Source organism: Astatotilapia calliptera, chromosome 20, assembly GCF_964374335.1.
Source record: "Astatotilapia calliptera chromosome 20, fAstCal68.1, whole genome shotgun sequence".
Lineage (NCBI taxonomy): Eukaryota > Metazoa > Chordata > Actinopteri > Cichliformes > Cichlidae > Astatotilapia > Astatotilapia calliptera.
The window spans coordinates 30,608,543-30,628,811 of NC_137441.1; the positions used below are offsets into that span (position 1 = coordinate 30,608,543).

The 20,269-nt window shown below is 40.4% G+C and overlaps 2 protein-coding genes across 4 annotated transcripts; both read right to left on the reverse strand.

The window, feature by feature from the left end:
- Window positions 1-10,227: 10,227 nt before the first annotated feature.
- On the reverse strand, window positions 10,228-14,003 carry LOC145423339 (uncharacterized). Of its 3 annotated transcripts, none has more exons than XM_080295657.1 (5): window positions 11,780-14,003; window positions 11,477-11,626; window positions 10,964-11,035; window positions 10,742-10,820; window positions 10,228-10,588 (listed from the first exon to the last, which is right to left on the reverse strand). In XM_080295657.1, the coding sequence occupies exons 1-4, from the start codon at window positions 11,939-11,941 to the stop codon at window positions 10,752-10,754; spliced, it is 453 nt and encodes a 150-aa protein (XP_080151783.1). In that variant the 5' UTR covers window positions 11,942-14,003; the 3' UTR covers window positions 10,228-10,588; window positions 10,742-10,751. The 3 variants fall into 3 exon arrangements, with proteins under 3 accessions (XP_080151783.1, XP_080151782.1, XP_080151781.1); XM_080295656.1 differs by having other exon boundaries at window positions 10,228-10,591; XM_080295655.1 differs by lacking the exons at window positions 10,742-10,820; window positions 10,964-11,035 and having other exon boundaries at window positions 10,228-10,591.
- Window positions 14,004-14,283: 280 nt separating this feature from the next.
- LOC113013738 (putative oxidoreductase YteT) lies at window positions 14,284-20,201 on the reverse strand. Its single transcript, XM_026154876.2, has 14 exons — window positions 20,001-20,201; window positions 19,608-19,716; window positions 19,315-19,399; window positions 19,166-19,239; window positions 19,013-19,072; window positions 18,092-18,199; window positions 17,653-17,709; window positions 17,127-17,257; window positions 16,880-16,934; window positions 16,679-16,771; window positions 16,451-16,585; window positions 15,782-15,883; window positions 14,950-15,111; window positions 14,284-14,739 (listed from the first exon to the last, which is right to left on the reverse strand). The coding sequence occupies exons 1-14, from the start codon at window positions 20,012-20,014 to the stop codon at window positions 14,611-14,613; spliced, it is 1,314 nt and encodes a 437-aa protein (XP_026010661.1). The 5' UTR covers window positions 20,015-20,201; the 3' UTR covers window positions 14,284-14,610.
- Window positions 20,202-20,269: the final 68 nt, after the last annotated feature.

Consider the following 20,269-nt stretch of genomic DNA (forward strand, 5'->3'; position numbering starts at 1 on the left):
ATCTGCTGGAGCCACTCGCCTAGCTTGGGAGTCACCGCACCTAGTGCTCCGATTACCACGGGGACCACCGTTACCTTCACCCTCCACATCCTCTCGAGCTCTTCTCTGAGCCCTTGGTATTTCTCCAGCTTCTCGTGTTCCTTCTTCCTGATATTGCTGTCATTCAGAACCGCTACATCGATCACTACGGCCGTCTTCTTCTGTTTGTCTACCACCACTATGTCCGGTTGGTTAGCCACCACCATTTTGTCCGTCTGTATCTGGAAGTCCCACAGGATCTTAGCTCGGTCATTCTCCACCACCCTTTGGGGGCATCTCCCTTTTTGACCTCGGGACTTCCAGGTTATACTCGGCACAGATGTTCCTGTACACTATGCCGGCCACTTGGTTATGGCGTTCCATGTATGCCTTGCCTGCTAGCATCTTGCACCCTGCTGTTATGTGCTGGATTGTCTCTGGGGGCATCTTTACACAGCCTGCACCTGGGGTCTTGCCTGGTGTGATAGACCCCAGCCTCTATGGATCTTGTACTCAGAGCTTGTTCTTGTGCTGCCATGATTAGTGCCTCTGTGCTGTCTTTCAGTCCAGCTTTGTCCAGCCACTGGTAGGATTTCTGGATATCAGCCACCTCCTCTATCTGCCGGTGGTACATACCGTGCAGGGGCCTGTCCTTCCATGATGGTTCCTCGTCTCCCTCCTCTTTCTTGGGTTTCTGCTGCCTGAGGTATTCACTGAGCACTCGGTCAGTTGGGGCCATCTTCCCAATGTATTCTTGGATGTTCCTTGTCTCATCCTGGACTGTGGTGCTGACACTCACCAGTCCCCGGCCCCCTTCCTTCCGCTTAGAGTACAGCCTCAGGGTGCTGGACTTGGGGTGAAACCCTCCATGCATGGTAAGGAGCTTTCTTGTCTTTATGTCAGTGGCTTCTATCTCCTCCTTTGGCCAGCCTATTACCCCAGCAGGGTACCTGATCACGGGCAGGGCGTACGTGTTGATGGCCCGGATCTTGTTCTTACCATTCAGCTGACTCCTCAGGACTTGCCTGACCCTCTGCAGGTACTTGGTGGTTTCAGCTTTTCTAGCGGCCTCTTCATGGTTCCTATTCGCCTGCGGGATCCCCATGTACTTGTAACTGTCCTCTATGTCTGCAATGTTGCCTTCTGGTAGTTCAATCCCCTCAGTTCTGACTACCTTCCCTCTCTTTGTTACCATCCGACTACACTTCTCCAGTCCGAACGACATTCCAATGTCATTGCTGTATAGCCTGGTAGTGTGGATCAGTGAATTGATGTCTCGTTCACTCTTGGCATACAGCTTAATGTCATCCATGTACAGGAGGTGGCTGACAACTGCTCTGTTCCGTGGTCGGTATCCGTAGCCAGTCTTGTTAATGATCTCACTGAGGGGGTTCAGGCCTATGCAGAACAGCAGTGGGGACAGAGCATCTCCTTGGTAGATCCCGCACTTGATGGTGACTTGTGCTATGGGCTTGGAGTTGGCCTCTAGTGTTGTACGCCACATCCCCATTGAGTTCCTGATGAAGGCTCTTAGGGTCCCATTGATCTTGTACAATTCTAGGCATTCCAGTATCCAGCTGTGGGGCATTGAGTCATAGGCCTTCTTGTAATCAATCCAGGCAGTGCACAGGTTGGTCAGTCTGGTCTTGCAGTCTCGGCTGATTGTTCTGTCTACCAGTAGCTGGTGTTTTGCGCCTCTGGTATTCTTGCCAATTCCTTTCTGTGTCCCGCTCATGTATTGACCCATGTGCCTGTTCATCTTAGCTGATATGATGCCTGACAGGAGCTTCCATGTAGTACTGAGGCAGGTTATTGGTCGGTAGTTGGAGGGGACCGGTCCCTTCTTGGGGTCCTTGGGGATCAGGACCGTCCGACCTTCGGTTAGCCATTCCGGGTGTCTCTCATTAACTAGCAGCTGGTTCATTTGTGCTGCCAGACGCTCGTGGAGTGCAGTCAGCTTCTTCAGCCAGTAGGCGTGAACCATGTCGGGCCCTGGTGCTGTCCAACTCTTCATACTGGAGACCCTTTCTTGGATATCTGCCACTGTGATGGTTACTGGACCCTGTTCAGGGAGGTCGCTGTGGTCAGCCCTCAGATCCTCTAGCCACTGAGCATTGCCGTTATGGGTTGCATCCTTCTCCCATATGCTCTTCCAGTATTGCTCCGTCTCCAGCCTTGGTGGTGCTGTTCTCTTATTGTTCCCTTGCCACTGAGAGTACACCTTTGCTGGTTCTGTGGAGAACAGCTGGTTTATTCTCCTGCCTTCTATCTCTCTGGTGTACCTCCTCAAGCGGCTGGCCAAGGCTGTGAGTCTTTGCTTGGCAGTTTCCAAGGCCTCAGGTATGGACAGCTTGCTGTATTTCTTAGGCACCTTATTTGTCGCACCTTTCTGCAACTCCGTTAGTTGGCTAACCTCCCTCCGTGCTACTTTGATCTTGCCCTCTAGCCTCCTTCTCCATGGAGGGTACTGCCCCTTGTCGCTGTTCAACTTGTAGCCAAGCATCTCACTGATCACTGTTGCCGTATTGTAGATCAGCTTGTTAGTGTCGGTAATCGTGGTTGTAGGTATTGCCCGTAGTGCTGCATTAACATCATCTAGCAGACCTTCTGAGGGTACTTCACGTAATCTTGGTAACCGGCTACGGGGGATCCAGGTTTCAAGCTTGGCCATGATCCTATTTTTCAGGTCAGTTCCTCTCGCACTCAACGATCCTTCTCCTATCGCACTTGGGGCTATGTACCCAATCTCGGGTGGGGGTGATGATATCTCCCCCCTGACCTGGCGTCCTGACTCCTCCTTGCCGTAGCATTTGTGTTGTACCTCGTCAATCTCTAGCTGTGAGAGCAGTCCCTTCTTTCGAATGTTGGAACACTGAGCTACTAGTTGTTTCGCCGTCATTGTGGATGTTGGGTATCGAAGAATCCATAGGTCCCTCATCCTATTCATGTAGCCCCTTCCGCCAGGGTTACTTGCGTAGTAACATTCCAACAACGCCCTGTATATATATATATATATATATATATATATATATATATATATATATATATATATATATATATATATATATATACGTGAAGTACCCTCAGAAGGTCTGCTAGATGATGTTAATGCAGCACTACGGGCAATACCTACAACTAAGAGAGGGAAGGTAGTCAGAACTGAGGGGATTGAACTACCAGAAGGCAACATTGCAGACATAGAGGACAGTTACAAGTACCTGGGGATCCCGCAGGCAAATGGGAACCATGAAGAGGCCGCTAGAAAGGCTGCAACCACCAAGTACCTGCAGAGGGTCAGGCAAGTCCTGAGGAGTCAGCTGAATGGTAAGAACAAGATCCGGGCCATCAACACGTACGCCCTGCCCGTGATCAGGTACCCTGCTGGGGTAATAAGCTGGCCAAAGGAGGAGATAGAAGCCACTGACATAAAGACAAGAAAGCTCCTTACCATGCATGGAGGGTTTCACCCCAAGTCCAGCACCCTGAGGCTGTACGCTAAGCGGAAGGAAGGGGGCCGGGGACTGGTGAGTGTCAGCACCACAGTCCAGGATGAGACAAGGAACATCCAAGAATACATTGGGAAGATGGCCCCAACTGACCGAGTGCTCAGTGAATACCTCAGGCAGCAGAAACCCAAGAAAGAGGAGGGAGACGAGGAACCATCATGGAAGGACAGGCCCCTGCACGGTATGTACCACCGGCAGATAGAGGAGGTGGCTGATATCCAGAAATCCTACCAGTGGCTGGACAAAGCTGGACTGAAAGACAGCACAGAGGCACTAATCATGGCAGCACAAGAACAAGCTCTGAGTACAAGATCCATAGAGGCTGGGGTCTATCACACCAGGCAAGACCCCAGGTGCAGGCTGTGTAAAGATGCCCCAGAAACAATCCAGCACATAACAGCAGGGTGCAAGATGCTAGCAGGCAAGGCATACATGGAACGCCATAACCAAGTGGCCGGCATAGTGTACAGGAACATCTGTGCCGAGTATAACCTGGAAGTCCCGAGGTCAAAATGGGAGATGCCCCCAAGGGTGGTGGAGAATGACCGAGCTAAGATCCTGTGGGACTTCCAGATACAGACGGACAAAATGGTGGTGGCTAACCAACCGGACATAGTGGTGGTAGACAAACAGAAGAAGACGGCCGTAGTGATCGATGTAGCGGTTCCGAATGACAGCAATATCAGGAAGAAGGAACACGAGAAGCTGGAGAAATACCAAGGGCTCAGAGAAGAGCTCGAGAGGATGTGGAGGGTGAAGGTAACGGTGGTCCCCGTGGTAATCGGAGCACTAGGTGCGGTGACTCCCAAGCTAGGCGAGTGGCTCCAGCAGATCCCGGGAACAACATCGGAGATCTCTGTCCAGAAGAGCGCAGTCCTGGGAACAGCTAAGATACTGCGCAGGACCCTCAAGCTCCCAGGCCTCTGGTAGAGGACCCGAGCTTGAAGGATAAACCGCCCGCAGGGGCGTGCTGGGTGTTTTATATATATATATATATATATATACATACATCGGTAAAGTTATTTTTTTTTTAATGAACTCATTGTCTTAGTCACCATTTTGTCCTTTTCTTTACTGTTGTAACAACAGTTAAAGCTGGATATACTTTAAGGTATCCCTATCAGCTAGTCTGTTAGGTATTGTGGAATCTGGGCAAAAATGTAGGATGCAGAAATGGGCAAGCACTGAGGGAACAAATTGTCATGGTCCTGAGTCTCTGGACTCAGTGGTTTTGTCTTGATTGTTATATATTATCTTTGGTTTTGGTTCTGTACTCCCTCTGCTCCAGTTCTGTCATGTCTCTGTGTAATGTCTAGTTTTTCTGGATCTAGCTTCATGCTTTCTGGCTGTTTCCTCCTCGTAATGTTCATTAGGTTCAGCTGTGTCTCCCTCCTGTGTCTAGTTCCCTCGTTACCTTGTGTCTGTACAGATATGTGTGTCATATTGTGCAGGCACAAAATGCAGTTGCAAGGAAATGTAGCTTACCTCTGACCTAGAAGTGAATCTACGTGCTGTCTGTGTCTGTAAGCGTGTTTGCATTGACCTCTACTGCACTCTAAGTCACCTTTCACAATATGTCATCTGGACAGTCCCACCAGATGAAGCTTATGACCCTCAGAAGACTGAATGCTAACTCTTCATGAGCACATTTGCAATGTGTGTATAAAATGATCATCACTACTTATGTTATAAAAGTTTTCACAATATGCCACTACTAAAGCTTTGTAAAAAATGATGTATTTCCCACAACATATATATGTATATATAGTGTGTTGCCTATGCTGGTTGTCACTCCATCTGCATTTCATGGTGTTCTCTTCATTCGTCCTGCGTCTCTCTGGTCTTCATCTTGCTTTATTATTATTTCAGGTCTCCTTATTAGTTTTCCCAGTTTAGGTTTTAAGTAGTTCTCTCGTGCCTCATTTCCTGTTTTCCATTTTGTAAATAAACGCTCACCTGCATCTTGCCATTTCCTGCATATTGGGTCCTTTCTCAACAAACACCACATGGCTTGCCCCGGTAGCCGTGACACAAATCAAAACTCTAAAACTGAGACTGAAGTCTAACAAGAACAAGGAAGCTCTGAAAATGATACACAGATATTTCAAGATTTACAAGAGGAATGAAAAACTTGAAAACATTATATTTTCATGAATATTTCTATGTCTACACAATGTTTATGCTCAAAAAGAAGTAAGATGAAGTTTCACATTTTCTGTTCCTACCCTCTTATTTCAAATTCCATTGTTTACAAATCAATATTCCAAATTCGACATTAAACGATCGATACATTTTTAACTGTATACAAGTCTAAACTCATATACAATACACACATGAAACAATTTAAGCTCTTAAACCAAAACAACAACAAACTACATTTTTACCTAAGCTAAACACCCTATGATGTTTGTAATTTGCTTCATATGGAATTATGCCTATGTGACAAACACCTTAATGAATACTTTAAGTTTGGGTTACGCTTTGCTTAATCAATAAAAATCAGGACAAAGCTTTATTATAACACAATAGGACATCTCAGTCACTAAGAGGAACATTTCCTATATTCATAAAATTTATTGTTTTTAAACAATTGTGTACATTTTTGTATAGATGTACCTTTCTTAACTTCATCTGTACAGGTGTTCCACACACTAATGCCTGTGGCTGTAATGTATGATATATATGAGAACACATCACACAGGTATGCAGCTCCAGCTTTTGTTCTTCAAGTGTCTATGCTGACTGATGAATAATTTTTGTGAGTAAGTTAACTGAGAATAAAAATACATTTGTTTTTCCTTAAATAATTTTAGTTGAAAGCTGCTTGTAAGATGCAACACAAAATAATAACCAGTAAATCCTGATTACACAGACATCTTTCACATATCAGCGATCACAATTCATTACACTGTAATTATGAAAAGACTCATTGCTGAAGTATACTTTTAATGTGGCTGAAGCAGACCTGAAAAACCTGCAGTGGCAGCGTCACAAAGCCAAGGCAGCCAAGCAGCCATGCACTGAGAAATTCAAAGATATCACCAGCAGAGACGAGTAAGTTGTTTTTTTGTTTTGTTTTTTTACAGTATCAGTCAAAGGTTTGGACACACTCAGTCAAAATGGAGTACTTCTTGGATGCCGGTTTAGCTCGGCTGGATGAGCAGGTGACCATATGCCGCATGGCTGAAAGTGGCGGGCCTGGGTACTAGTCCAACCTGTGGCCCTTTGCCGCATGCCTTTCCTGTCGATCTTCACTGTTTCTGTCAAATAAAGCTGTTAAAAGGATAACAAATATATTTTTAAAAAGGAGTATTTCTTTATTTTTCATTATTTCCCATATTTTATAATGAAACACTCAACAAAAGAACATCAACCGAATTGATGCAGTAAGCTTCCTGCACTGACTTCATGTTCATTGTGTAAACAGTCAAAGAGTTTCGTGTTGGTTTTTATTATGACTTGTCTCGGATAATGAGAAACTTCCCTGCCCTTGGGTGTGTGCATATATTTGACTGGGGCTGTACCTGTTTGCCTGCTCTAGAGACATTTTACAGAGGCTGGATGATATTTTGACCCCTTACATTAAAATTCTAAATATGATAGAAACAGATTTCACATATTCAGTTAAAAACCTCGAGACCTGGCTCTGGATACAGAGAAGAAGATGGATGGGTGGATGGGTGGATGGGTGGATGGGTGGATGGATGGATGGATGATGGATGGATGGATGGATGGATGGATGGATGGATGGGTGGATGATGGATGGATGGATGATGGATGGATGATGGATGGATGGATGGATGGAGTTAAAAACCTGTCAGTTACAGAGACTTTTGTTTTTTCATTTTTTTTTAAATAATTTTTTTCTCAAATTTAAATGTTGGCATCTTTTGTGAATCCTTTGCTGCTTTTCTCCCTTCAGTCATAAACGGTTGATAGGGTATTGTTGTCACCCCAACAGGCGGGTGGTGGATGGCCACACGTTCGGCATGGACATCCAACTTTGTGATGACTCAAGAATGAGAAGATGTAGGATTTTCAAATTAATACCATAGGTACATCTACTAAAAATCTAAGTACAATTTGCTGACCTTGATCTCAAGGTTTAAAATCAGAGATCAAGTTTTCTTCCAATGAATCACGCAAGAAGGAAGCCACTAAGGATTTTTAAATTCATCTACTAAGAGGTTGAACTAGCACTAGCAGTGGTCATTATTTTGTCCATTATATTTTTCTTTTAAATGCACATTTGAGTCCACCTTTCTTAATAAAATTGTCCCTCATTGTTGGTTTGGTTTTCAGATCCTTGAATGGGAGAGAAGTTAGCAGAATTGAGATTTAATTTGCAACCATACCTGACAAATCTGATAAATTTGATAACAGGAAATTTCTAAAAACTATGCAGCATACTGAAGACACGTGTTTCAGGGTTAGTGTTGCACAGAGAATACACTTTACTGTCAGTTTCACTGTGATTTTGCCAACTTCTAAAGTAATAGATATCTGTTGTGCTTGGTATTAGGTCCCCTTGATGTTGGAATCCTTTTAAAAACAAACGCTAAGATGTTTTTTAACTTAAGGCTTGCCAGTGCTTAAATAGCCTGATAACCAAGAATGGTGAGTTGAAGGGGGAGCTGTATGCACTACTGATGGAGAAGAAACAGTTTCTACATGTGAAATCTTTGCTGGAAAATATGAGTTCAGTTTTCCAGCAGAGTTATTAAAGGGTCCAACACTGCCTGCCTCCCTTCAATATACTCAGGGTGTCTCTCTGTTATCTGGATTCACTTACCCTAACATCTGCAACAAAAAAAAGTGATCACAAAGCTAGTTAACAGCTTGTTGAGTAAATCCAGGGTTTCCCCTGCACGTTTCCATGTAAGGAGTGGCATTGGTAGCATCTGACCAATCACAAACATGAAAGAGTGTAGTGGCAGCAGAGCAGTTGATTTTTCAAAGGAAGATAAAACTATACTACCCGAAAAATCTTAAGAGATTAAACTCACAATACAGGCGGAAAACAATAAAGCTGCTGCAGACAAAGTAGTGACATGAACGTGTGTGTGAAAGGAAAAGGGCTCTACAGTAGTTTAGTAACAAAAGAGGTGTGTGAATTTCTGAATGTGTTTAAGGACTTTGGTCAGCGAGACTGGAAATATATGGATAGCCAGGAAAGCAAAGTGGCAAAAATGCTGTTTAAGTTAGCAGACTTAATATCACTGCTCTGTTTTTAAGGCACAGGGCAATTAGAAGGATTATTATCAAGTATTTCATTAAATCAATCTTTAAGAGACAGTTTTATCTGTTGAGCTGTGTAATGATCTGAAAACAAAATTGCTTGCAGGGGGTCAGAGGGATCTTCCAGGAATGGTGACACTATTTTCCAAAGAACTGAATGGTCAGTGGGCGGTGATTTTATACCTGCTGATCTCTAATTTCAGTATCAAATTTGGAACAACATTCAGTGCTTGGAGTGCTTCACACTAGATGGCTCCATCTAGTGTGAAGAATCAGGAAAAACAGAGGATGTTGCTGAACCAGAATGCTAACGATGTGGATCAGCACATCAAAGAGAAGCTCGATCTGAAACAAAACAATCTCCCATTACTGCAATATTCAGGCTTTCCATACACAAAGGATACTGCACACATCAACGAGAGTATACAGAAAAGGTAATGGTAATAAAGTTAAAGTTAATCTCATGACTTCAGCAGTTGGACATTTTCAGTGCTACTTGTCTGACTGTACAAAGTTGTATTATTCTGCTATCCCCACAAATGGTGGAACTTCTGTACATAACTAGCTGCTATACCAAAGCTACTTGGCTAAATTTATTGACTTTTCCTGTTTGATTTTATACCCTTTCCCACTTTGTTATATGTGTTTCACTATTAATGTTGCATTATGGTATTTTTCAAATGTTATGGTTCTGAATCACATGTTAATATATATATCCTACCACAGGAATTGAGTTCACTGATTTTCAGTCCAATTCTTGTGTTTGGCATACCTCAGCCTTTACTCACTTTTTCCCTTCCTTAAAATTGACTCCTCGAACTTTGAAACAAAGGACATTTATGATAAGGATTTTAGTTAAAATAGATAGGCCATTGCTGGATTTTTTTAAGGCTACGCTCTACACCATCCCCTCTGCGAATAGCTACCTTATAGTAGTGGAGGGGTTTCTGTGTCCCAGGGATCCCAGGGGCTGTGTTGTCCCGGGTGCTTTGGTACCCCGGCAGGGTCTCCCATGGCCAATTTGTCCTGGGTGAGGAACCAGACAAAGGTTCAGAAGACCCCTATGAATACAATATCAAGGGAACAGTTCACCCTGCCCAGGATAGTGTTACCGGGGCTCTGCCCTGGAGCCAGGCCCAGGGAGGGTGGCCGAGGGCGAGTGTCTGGTGCCCGGGCCTTAGTCCTTGGGACCCGGCCGGGGCACAGCCTGAAAAAGGGACATGGGCCTATCCTCCTGCAGGAGGCGCCATAGGGGTCAGGTGCAATGTGTACCGGGCGGCGGCATTCTCTACTTTGTACATTTGTCAATGAATGACCGCACATCATTGTGAGAGCGAGAGAAAAATGAACTAGCAATACAACAAAACTCATCAATAAACCAGGGCAGATAATGGTTTGAGCATGAGCTTTCTTTCATTAGTGGCAGTTTGCAGATTGATAAAGAAGTGAAACCATATTCTCAAAATCCAAACAATGAATTAGTTTAATGCAAACAATGTTAAGGCTTTACTGAATCTTTTAGCAATTTTTTATTAACCTTAAAAAACATAAAATAAATGAAAACATAAAACAAAACATTAAAAGACAGATAGGCGCGACCCTTTGGAAACATCCCATCAAATCAATAAAAATCTAAAACTGGTCCATTAGATTAGTTGGTTTTTATTTTGTTTGTTTTATGTCATAACATGAAAAGTCAAAATACAATATACAATATTAACATTAACAATTTTTGGTAGAAAACAATAAGGGAAGCACACGGTGGGGCGGGACCCGTCGGTGTCAGTCTGGACTCTGTAGTACCCGCTCCGGAATCTTTGGCGTTCCTGCTGCAGTAACGAAAAGGAACAAACAGGTTAAAAATGCTCCAGTCATTAGAGATCAGAGGACAAACATTTAAAGCTGAAGTGAATACATGACAGTATTTTTTTTTTCTTGAAATATCCACCACTGATGCTTACAGCATTGTGATTACTCACCTCTTCCTGGTCAGCCTCCTCTCTTCCAGGGTTGTAAAAAGAGGTAGAAGACTGGTTGGACCACATGATCTTCGTTTATCTGAAAATGCCAGTTTTAGAAACAGGTGTTTGTTTGTTTTTATCACTCACATCTTGTATTTGTAGAATTTAGAAAATGTTAAAACATGTACTTCTCTGTGAGCATACAATATACGTTCTATTCACCTCCTGATGAGCACCCACCTGTCGTCCATGCTGGAAGCCAGAGCTGGAGGGCTGAGGGCTGGATCTCCTCACTCGCCGACCAGGGGGTAGCTGTGAGATATCACTTGATGTTAAGCACCGAAAATGCTAACTATTATTCTTACGTTAGCAGTTTCTTTTATTTTTTTCAAAAATACTACAGATAACTTCAACAGAAGTCAGTTCTGTATGCACACTGGGGGTGGTAATTGGTTTGTGAATACTGAAATAGTTAGCAAAGTGCAACAAAATGTACCTTTATGTAACCAACATGAGTTCAAATATAGTGTGCTGCTACATGCTGCTAGTGCCAGAAGGTGGCAGTAATGTGCATAGAAGGGGTCAGAAATAGAGACTGTATAAGCCACTAATGACTGCGGGTATGGTGTGTGTGCAGCACAGTGAGATCAGACAACAAACATTTAAAGCTGAAGTGAATACAGTGAATACATGACAGTATTTTTTTTTCTTGAAATATCCACCACTGATGCTTACAGCATTGTGCTTACTCACCTCTTCCTGGTCAGCCTCCTCTCTCCCACGCTTGAAGGCAGAGGTGGAGTGCTGAGGGCTGGATCTCCTTGCTCTCCAGTCACGGTTCAAGTGTAAACCAGAGGTGGAGGGCTGGGGGATTGACCTCTTCACTGGCTGGGCAGTGTTTACCTGTTAGAGATGGAGTAATGTGTGTCAAAACTCTTGGCTTGTCTACAATGCCAGTTTGTATTTTTTCACCGCTCAGTTCTTGTTTTTGTAGGATTTAGAAGATGTCAAAACATTTACATTGTCTATGAGCTTATGAATATGCTTTCTACTCACCTCTTGATTGGCATACTTGGGTCGTCTATGCTGGAAGCCAGAGGTGGAGGGCTGAGGGCTGGAGCTTCTCGCCAGCAGAGCACCAAATGTGGTCCAATATGTTTTTTCGGGAGGGTGTTGGAGGGATTCAGGGCTGCTGTCCTCTAGCCACTTTGTCTTCATCTTTGCCTGTCAGGGACATTCAACAACCAGGTAAACATAAAGGGCAAACATACTCAAATATATGAAGTCATGGTACAAGTTTTGTTGTGATCTGCTTTGTTTTATTCTTGCTATTATTTACAGTTAAACCATTTCAGTGTTGATGTACTGATACCCATCAAAACACTGGTGCTGAATAAATGACAGTGACTGACACTGAGATCATAATTCTGATTGCCAAAGCTGCCAGACAGGATTCAAGATGTAAAAAAAAAAAAAAAGATTTAGTTGTATTTATTTCACTGTAAGACATTTTCTTAAAGAACTAAAAGAAGTTTTGTGGATTAAACAATAATGAAATGAAAAATATATTCTAGAAACCACTGTTCTGTTATTAAAATGTTAACTGTAGTGAAAAATATATTGTAGGTTTATGTTTTCTGTTTCAATACACATTTCAAGTAATTTTTTTTTATCATGATATGACACCACATTTAAAGGAAAAAGCAGAGCATTAGAAATATTTCATTTTTACATAGATATAAACAAAATGAAAACAGTTCATTTTATCTGAAGATTTAAGTTTTGTAATGCGTTTTTTTGTTATCATTATTAATATTATTTTTGTTTTGTTTTGCTTTTTTAAATTTGGTCAGTGGTTATTATTTTGTTTACCTTTAAAATTTTAAATGAGTCAAATTCAGTAACTGTGTGTAAAGGCTACAGCTGTGTGGAAGGAAGGAGATAGGTGCCAAATGCAGGACTTGCAGGACACAGAGGGATGAACTAAATGAGCTTACGCTCTAGAGAGCTGAAATAGGGGTAACAGAAAATAAAGCATAATAACTAGAAGCTAAAAAAAGTAAGGTCTCAGGAAACTGGAAAACAAGAAATTTGTGTCCCACAGTAAAGGCACAGAGAGACAAGACAGTGAACAGAGGGAAGGCACATTAACAAAAGGTAAAGACTGGAAATAAGGAGATGCTAAAGAGCTTACAGAACTAGAAATACAGAAACAAAAACCAAGAGACTAGCAATGAAAAATCATAACAAATTTAAGTTCAATTCATAACAATAATAATACAAAACACAAAACACTGGGTCACCGACCGAGGACCGTGACAGAGAGTCTGTTATATTTACCACAAGCTGCTTTAAAGGTTCAAAATAAATACAATAACTAAAAGATGCTTTTTACTCTTGTTACAACAAAACAGTGATTCAAAAGGTTTCCTTTCACAGGACTGCACAGAAAAAATGCAGGAATGTAAAAAAAAATTGTACAATCTTTAGATTTGCAAATATGAATTTCAAGTTTAAACACCTGATTCAAAAACAAATGACTTGAAGAACTTATTCATTTATTCATGCACTTACTTTTCCCATGCTGTCAGTCGATGGTCAGTGGTTTTGCAATCCAACAAATTTCTGCTTGCTAGTAAATCCTTGCTTTGCAACTGCTGTGATAGTCAATTTCTCTCCAAGCTCTGGATTGAAATGGTGAAGACCTTTGCTTGTTATGTTTCATATATGTTATGTTACTTTAAATGGTAACGATAGCAAAAATGGAATCACAACATAATTTTGTTACATGGAAACCTGCTGCCATGTGCCACTTTAAAATGTCTTTTTGTTTTAATTTTATAGTATAGAAATACTTTTTTTTATCATACAGCCTCCATTTAAAAAATTATTTTTAATTAAAAAAATATCACTTTTTACTGCACTTGGTGTTCTGCATCCCCAAAAGTTGATTCTGTTCATCTGGATGTAACGTTTTCATTGGAAGAAACGTTTCATCACTCATCCAAGTGACTTCTTCAGTGTCTTGGTGTTGTGTAAATAAGCTTTCTTGTTACATAAAGATCTGACAGAGTCGTGTGCTTGTGCCCGATCATTCACCCAATATTTCCCTACCTATTTGCCTCAATGAGCAGTTGTAAAGTGGTGTGATAAGTTGTGAAATTCATGTTTTCATTAATAACTGAGGTCTCATGTACTCCATTTGTCCTGATGTCAAAATGTAATAAATTATTGGGACCAAAAAAAAAAAAGATTACAGGTTTCAGAGCATCATACGCTTTCATCCAAACATCTTTTTTATGGAAGAGGTTTCACATTTCAGCAAAGCGATGGCAAACAGCATGTCTTACAATAGCATGGCTTTGGAGCAGAAGAGTCCAGGTGCTGAAGATTGGATGTGACACACAGTCTCAAAATTTGAGTGCGGTTGCCATTAAATTCAAGATTACTTTTTTCTTTAAATAGTACATATTTTCCATGTCCTACTGCCTCAAGACTAGTGTCAGGCTTTGTAGCGTGATAGTGTGTGGAAGAAAAAAAAAATGTGGAAACTAAAGACACAAGACTAAAAACAGATTTTATTTAGCATTTATTAAACCAGGCAGTCCCTTGAAATTAATATTTCTTTTTCTGACATGAATCAGTTATGTAATCATTTTAGGAAGTGAGTGTCATTGTCATTAATCATCATACGTTCTCAGGACATCTTTGCTTCACTAGAAAAAAGTTCTTGTTATATATGTCAGTGTGTGGATATAAATCTAGTAATTGACAAATGAGAAAGTTTAATAGTTTTGTTCAATAACTAACAATATAGGTATTACTACACTGATTTATTAAGAAGCTATAACAAAATATGCTAAAAAAAAATGTTGTAGGTATTTTTTTTAGCTCTGTTTAATGTCCCCACAGTGCAGCACTCTGCTCTCTAGTCGTGAGCGCTCAGCTTCAAACACCAGCAAATGACTCTGCAGTGTCTCCACAGGACCAGACCGTATCAGTGATGGATCATTGTTCTGTATGCATATAAAGATATATGAAAACAAAAATTAGCCATCACAGAGCAGATACACATAGATACGACACATGCATCCTTTAAGTCCTGCATCACAGGTACAAGAAAAGCAAATACAGACAATCTCAAGTGGAAGTAGAACTCAGCAACAACAAATCTTATCTAAAATTAGATATTTTAAAAAATAAAAAAAAGTGTAATGAGCACTCACTGCCACAGCAGAAATGAAGGCATGCATAAGGCAGTAGTCTGCTCCACCATGTCCACTCATACCGAACTGCCTGGTAGTGTTGTAGTCTGCTGTGTGCTTTCTGGATTTCTGGGTCAGGAAGTTGAACACATGGATCTCGTGGCCATTGCATGAGAGCTCGCCCTGAGAAGACCCAGTTCATTATGTAGGAAAGAGCTGAATTTTAGTAAAATACTTAACTCTATGTTTATCAAATACTAAAGATTCAAGGAGATATCATTTCATCAGTCGCACATCAGTAGTATGAATGATAGCTCATCGAACTGGTTTTATCAACAAGGTTTTTGTCTGAATATTGAAACTTTGTCCTGTTTTTGAGGGTGTCCAAAGCAAAATTGAAAGTATTGTAAAACAACTGAATCAGTTTTATCAAATAAGGAATTGCTAAAATATAATAGTTTTTAAATCAAATGGTCATAAAAAAAAAAAACATGGAAATACACAGATTTCTGTGAATGTATGACGAGGCAGGAAATCCCTAATTATAATAACATATCATTGTTAAACCATTTTTCAACATATTATGGAATGGGTGATTTTGGTCTGCGGTTCTGCTTTATGATGCAGAAGAGTGCCTTTGTCCTATGAAGTAAATAACATGCTTCTAACAGTTTGAACTGTTACAGGGTCTATAAGGATTAACAGTGCTGTGATATATGTTTCTTACCTGCTGTATCTGTAAGCATTCACACTTTTACTTTTATATAATTCATTTGCTAATTAATGTGTTTCTATGTGATTTTCTTCAGTCTCTCATTCTCATCTTTCCCAGAGACATTAATTACAGTCCTACCTTGCTGCCGTAAATGGTTGTTTTTCGCTTACAAATCTCCTCAGTGAATGCCACCATGGAAAAGGCTGCCGTCACACCCCCTTCAAACTCCATGTTGACAACCTGCTCAGGAGATCAGAAAAGTTAAAAGAGATAAAAGGAAAGAATCACAGACCAAATAAATAAATAAACAAAGTGCAGTCTGGGAATTCGTATGTCAGTCAGCTGATTTAAGCTATGGGGACAATGTCCAATATTTTGGGCAAATGCACATAATTACAAAACAAAAACTAATCTCAGCAACAACTAATGGTTCTGTAATTACAGTCCTCCAAATTCAACCTGTCTTTTAGTCTCACACACACCATCTTCCTGCTTGCAACAAAGCCTGCTTAAATATGAGAGGTACAGTATAGAACTGCAAAACGGCAGAAACCAGAAAGCTTCTTGTGCTAAAAAATAAATAAATGAATAATAAATTTCACTGTGTTTAAGTTATTTTAACTCATATGCAGATAACTGTTCGTTGAGATTAAAGAAAAAAGAAAGTACACATAATGAAAATGGTGCAGGTAGAAGTACAATATATTCTGTATATTCTAAATGCATCTTTGATGCCTGATAGGAACCTAATACTGCATAACTGAGTCAGAAAGGGTCAGTGCTGCAGATTTCACAGTGTTTTCTAACCTGGTTACTGCAGACATCATTGTCACACTCATAGACACAGCGGCCATACGGTCCAGTCTTCAATGCCTCTGTTACTGACTCAATGTCTGGGAGTGAATTGGGGCATATGACTGATACTGGCCAGCCAGTGTGACCCTAGCACACAAACATACAAAACACAAAAATTATTTATAAGAAGTATATAAAAAAAGTACATAAATGATGAAAGTAAATTGGTGAAATTTTTACCTTCTTCACACTGTCCAAGTAGATTTTGCATGCTGAGTACGGGCAGTCTTTTTCTACTGAGCAGTTAAGGCAGCGATCTGCAGCCCCTGCTGGCTGACACAAAACTAGTAACGTCACATTTTATATTCATGCTTAGTACAGAGATTTCTACCCATCATGGCTACTGATTATCTTCATTTGATCACTGAACAGACAACATACCTTGTTGTCTTTATTGAAGTGGCTGACGGATCCAAATGACGACACTTTCACACACCTGCCAAGAACAAACTGCCAGAGTAAATAATCAAACTACACAAAAAAACATCCCCATTTACCTCTAGTCCAACAAAATTGGGCTAAACATGTAGTTTTCTAGCTGTTTTAGGCCAAAATAAAAGAGAAAGAAAATCTTACTTTTGAACATTGAGCCTTGAGTTTAATCACTGACTACTGTCTAATGATATACCTGCGCCCTCCAGCCCAGTGATGTATGAGGTCAATGTCATGGCAAGATTTAGTGAGAAGAGCAAAAGAGCTCTCTGCTTCGTTTCTCCAGTTCCCTCTAACAAACGAGTGAGCAAAGTGATAAAACCCAACCTGGAAGAAAGATCGATTCTGTTTTTAACCATGCTGCAGAAATGTTAACATTGAATAACACTTTAAAAACCCTGAAAAAACCCAAAACATAACAAAAACATACAATGCTACAAAATTTTGTCCACAGGCCACAACTATGTGCAAATGTCTCCAAATTATGATTTTCTTAATGAATATGTTAATTATGAAACTATGTCTTATATTGCAATATAATATTAACAACAAAAGAAAAATCAACATGTGTCTGTTAAATTCAATTTAACAATGGTAATAATAATAATAATAATTTATTATTATTATTATTATTATTATTATTATTATTATTATTATTATTATTATTATTATTATTATTATTATTATTATTGTTGTTGTTTCTATCGTATCTGCCTGCTCACCGGTTCCAGGTGCTGAATATGGATCACTTCACCTATGACTCCAGCATCTATGAGCTTCTGTAAAAGACCATTTATTTTTATAAATAAAAAAAACAGCAAAACCCTCATACAGATTTTGTAAATTTTCTTTACCACTTTCCCAAGTATGAGAAAATTGTAGTTTTGACTTAATCAAGTCAAAACAGCCTCAGCACTCTTGATTAAAATGCTGTTTTTGATGGGGTTTTTTTTTTTGCACTTTCACAAACACAAAAGAGTGCTCTGTTTGCTTATTTTTCCTCAATCCTGCTGATTCTGTAAATGTGTGGCTGTTTTGAATGAGAAAGAGTTCCTATAGATTTTAGGCAGATGAAGTTTAAGTGTTTGAACCCACAATAGATTCCACTACCTGCTGAAGAAAACTGTCACAGCTGGATAAAGTGCACTAGAAAATGCTCACCTTTATCTTGTGGATGACTGGATCGTACCGGAGAACGTGACCCACGGACAGCATCACGCCGCTCTGAATGCAAGCCTCCACGATCGCCGTGCAGTCTTCTACAGTTGTCTGAAGTCATGTGGGGACATTAAAAGAGGGACGCTGTGCTTCAGTTTGATGTAAAATACTGAGGGTGTGTGGTTTTGTTAAAGCTTTTGCTCAGAATAGTGAATCGTGAAAGCAACTAAAACAAACAACTGTTGGGTCACTCTAGCTCAAATCAGCAGATTTTAAAGCTTTAAAGTTTGGACACGTAGAACAATTGCTGTAAAAATTTAGCTTCATGTATCAAATACTTTTCCAGATGTCCTTTCTTTGAAAAAAATAATCTGTTGACCCACTTTCAGAAGTTTTTTTTTTTTTGTACATTAAAGACCTATTTGAAGATATTTAATATTTAAAACACTATTCAAGATAAGCCTGAAATTTTCACTGGTCTTTCTTGCCATCTGTAATTTTGAACAGATACATAAAAAATGTCTAAGTATTAGCCAGTTTATGGTGTCCTGTAAAGTTCCATATTTGAGCACACACTAATAAAGTTCACATTAAAGAAAATTAAAAGAAAACACAGACTACTTTTAACATTATATTTTAAACTGTCTTCTCTAAATACAAATTTCAAGATAGAAGAAAATATCTTTGCTTGATGTTGATACTGTTGTTCAAACACTGCCTCAGATTTTAGAATGCTAAAATAAATGGTCTGAGAGAGGTTCAATGGGCCATTTTTCTAAACAATACAAGTTAAAAAGTATTTTTTTAAAAAGAAGCTAAAATCAAACTGTGTGTCCAAACTTCAGACAATAAAACTTTTGGTGCAAATCAGGGATTCATTATTACTGTAAACTCAGTTCATCAATAACATCCACAAACACTCACTGCCATTGGTTTCTCCAGAAGAACATGGTATCCCTTCTTTGCAAAGGCCACAGCAGGTTCCTAGGAAGCATAAATGTGATCACCATAATAATTAATTTAAGAACATCTCAAAGTAATTTAAACCAATAAATATTTGCTGCAGACAATGTTTACCTTATGGAGGCGATCTGGGGTGCAAATTAACACAGCGTCTGCAAACTTGTCTCTTTCAACTACAGCCTGCCAGTCTGGATAAAAGAGGACTCAGTAAGGACAAGGCAGATAATTATAAGGATTTGACACTTTTTCTCTCTTCCTCTCACCTTCAAATACGTTTTCCTCCACGATTTTGTGTTGTTTTTGAAGTTTGGTCCTTGCAAATTTCCGTGGATCAGCCACTGCAACAACCTGAGGAGGTCAAAGTGAATAAATCAAGGTACATACATATTACAACTTACTACGTGACATTGGTAGGAACAGCTTGCATCAATGACTTGAGCATAGAAGGGTTATAATTAGGAGACTAATTTCAGATTTCAGCTATTTCCTTTCGACAGACGAAGACATGCTGACGTTTTGACAAATGTTTCCCTCAGAAACACAAGCCTCTCCTAACCTTCATTCGTTCGGGATGAATAGACGCATACTGGGAGTAGATTTCACCCCGACATCCTCCTCCTACCACGATGGCACGGACAGGAGCAGTCATTTTGCCAGCCTGTGAACTTTGATACAAATTAAAGCTTGTAGGTACACCGCCACAAAACCGAAGAAAATACATAATCGTGAGATTACAGGTTGAGCAGTCCTCTACAGATGCACGATACTTCCCTTAATACGGCGATATGTAAACACGTTAAACCTACAGAGATAGGCACAAAATTGCCAATCATTTAAAAGTGGACTAAACTGAGTGATTATTGAACAGGGGACGAGAGGAACTTTGTGAAAGTCGCTAATCGACGTTTGTGGAGAATTTAACTTGCACGTTTATAAAGGCTGTCAGTACCTGTTTTGTCCCATTCAACTGTCACAAACGTCCGTCTCCCGCGTTGGTCAGACGAATACAGGACTAAAATTTGTCCAGAGCTCAGCATACAGTCCACTGCAGTGAAAGACTGACCACAAAAACGGAGACTCACTTCTTCGAACAAGAATATCAACCGAGAAAATGTCTGACACTCCCTTAACGCCCCCTGCAGTGTTCACGAGATCGCTCTGCTGTATTCAGTACACCTCGTAAACTACCACTTCGCACCGCCAGTAGAGGTGAATCTC

Excerpts from the sequence above, each read along its gene's own strand:
- LOC145423339 (XM_080295655.1), bottom strand. The coding sequence starts at position 11,941 with ATGAAGACAAAGTGGCTAGAGGACAGCAGCCCTGAATCCCTCCAACAC. Across the intron at positions 11,627-11,779 it reads CCAAGTATGCCAATCAAGAG|GTAAACACTGCCCAGCCAGT; the intron begins GTGAGTAGAAAG and ends CATCTCTAACAG. Across the intron at positions 10,592-11,476 it reads AGGAGGCTGACCAGGAAGAG|CAGGAACGCCAAAGATTCCG; the intron begins GTGAGTAAGCAC and ends TCGTTACTGCAG.
- LOC113013738 (XM_026154876.2), bottom strand. Across the intron at positions 16,772-16,879 it reads ACTTCAATAAAGACAACAAG|CCAGCAGGGGCTGCAGATCG; the intron begins GTATGTTGTCTG and ends GTTTTGTGTCAG. Across the intron at positions 15,112-15,781 it reads CAACCATTTACGGCAGCAAG|GGCGAGCTCTCATGCAATGG; the intron begins GTAGGACTGTAA and ends GGGTCTTCTCAG.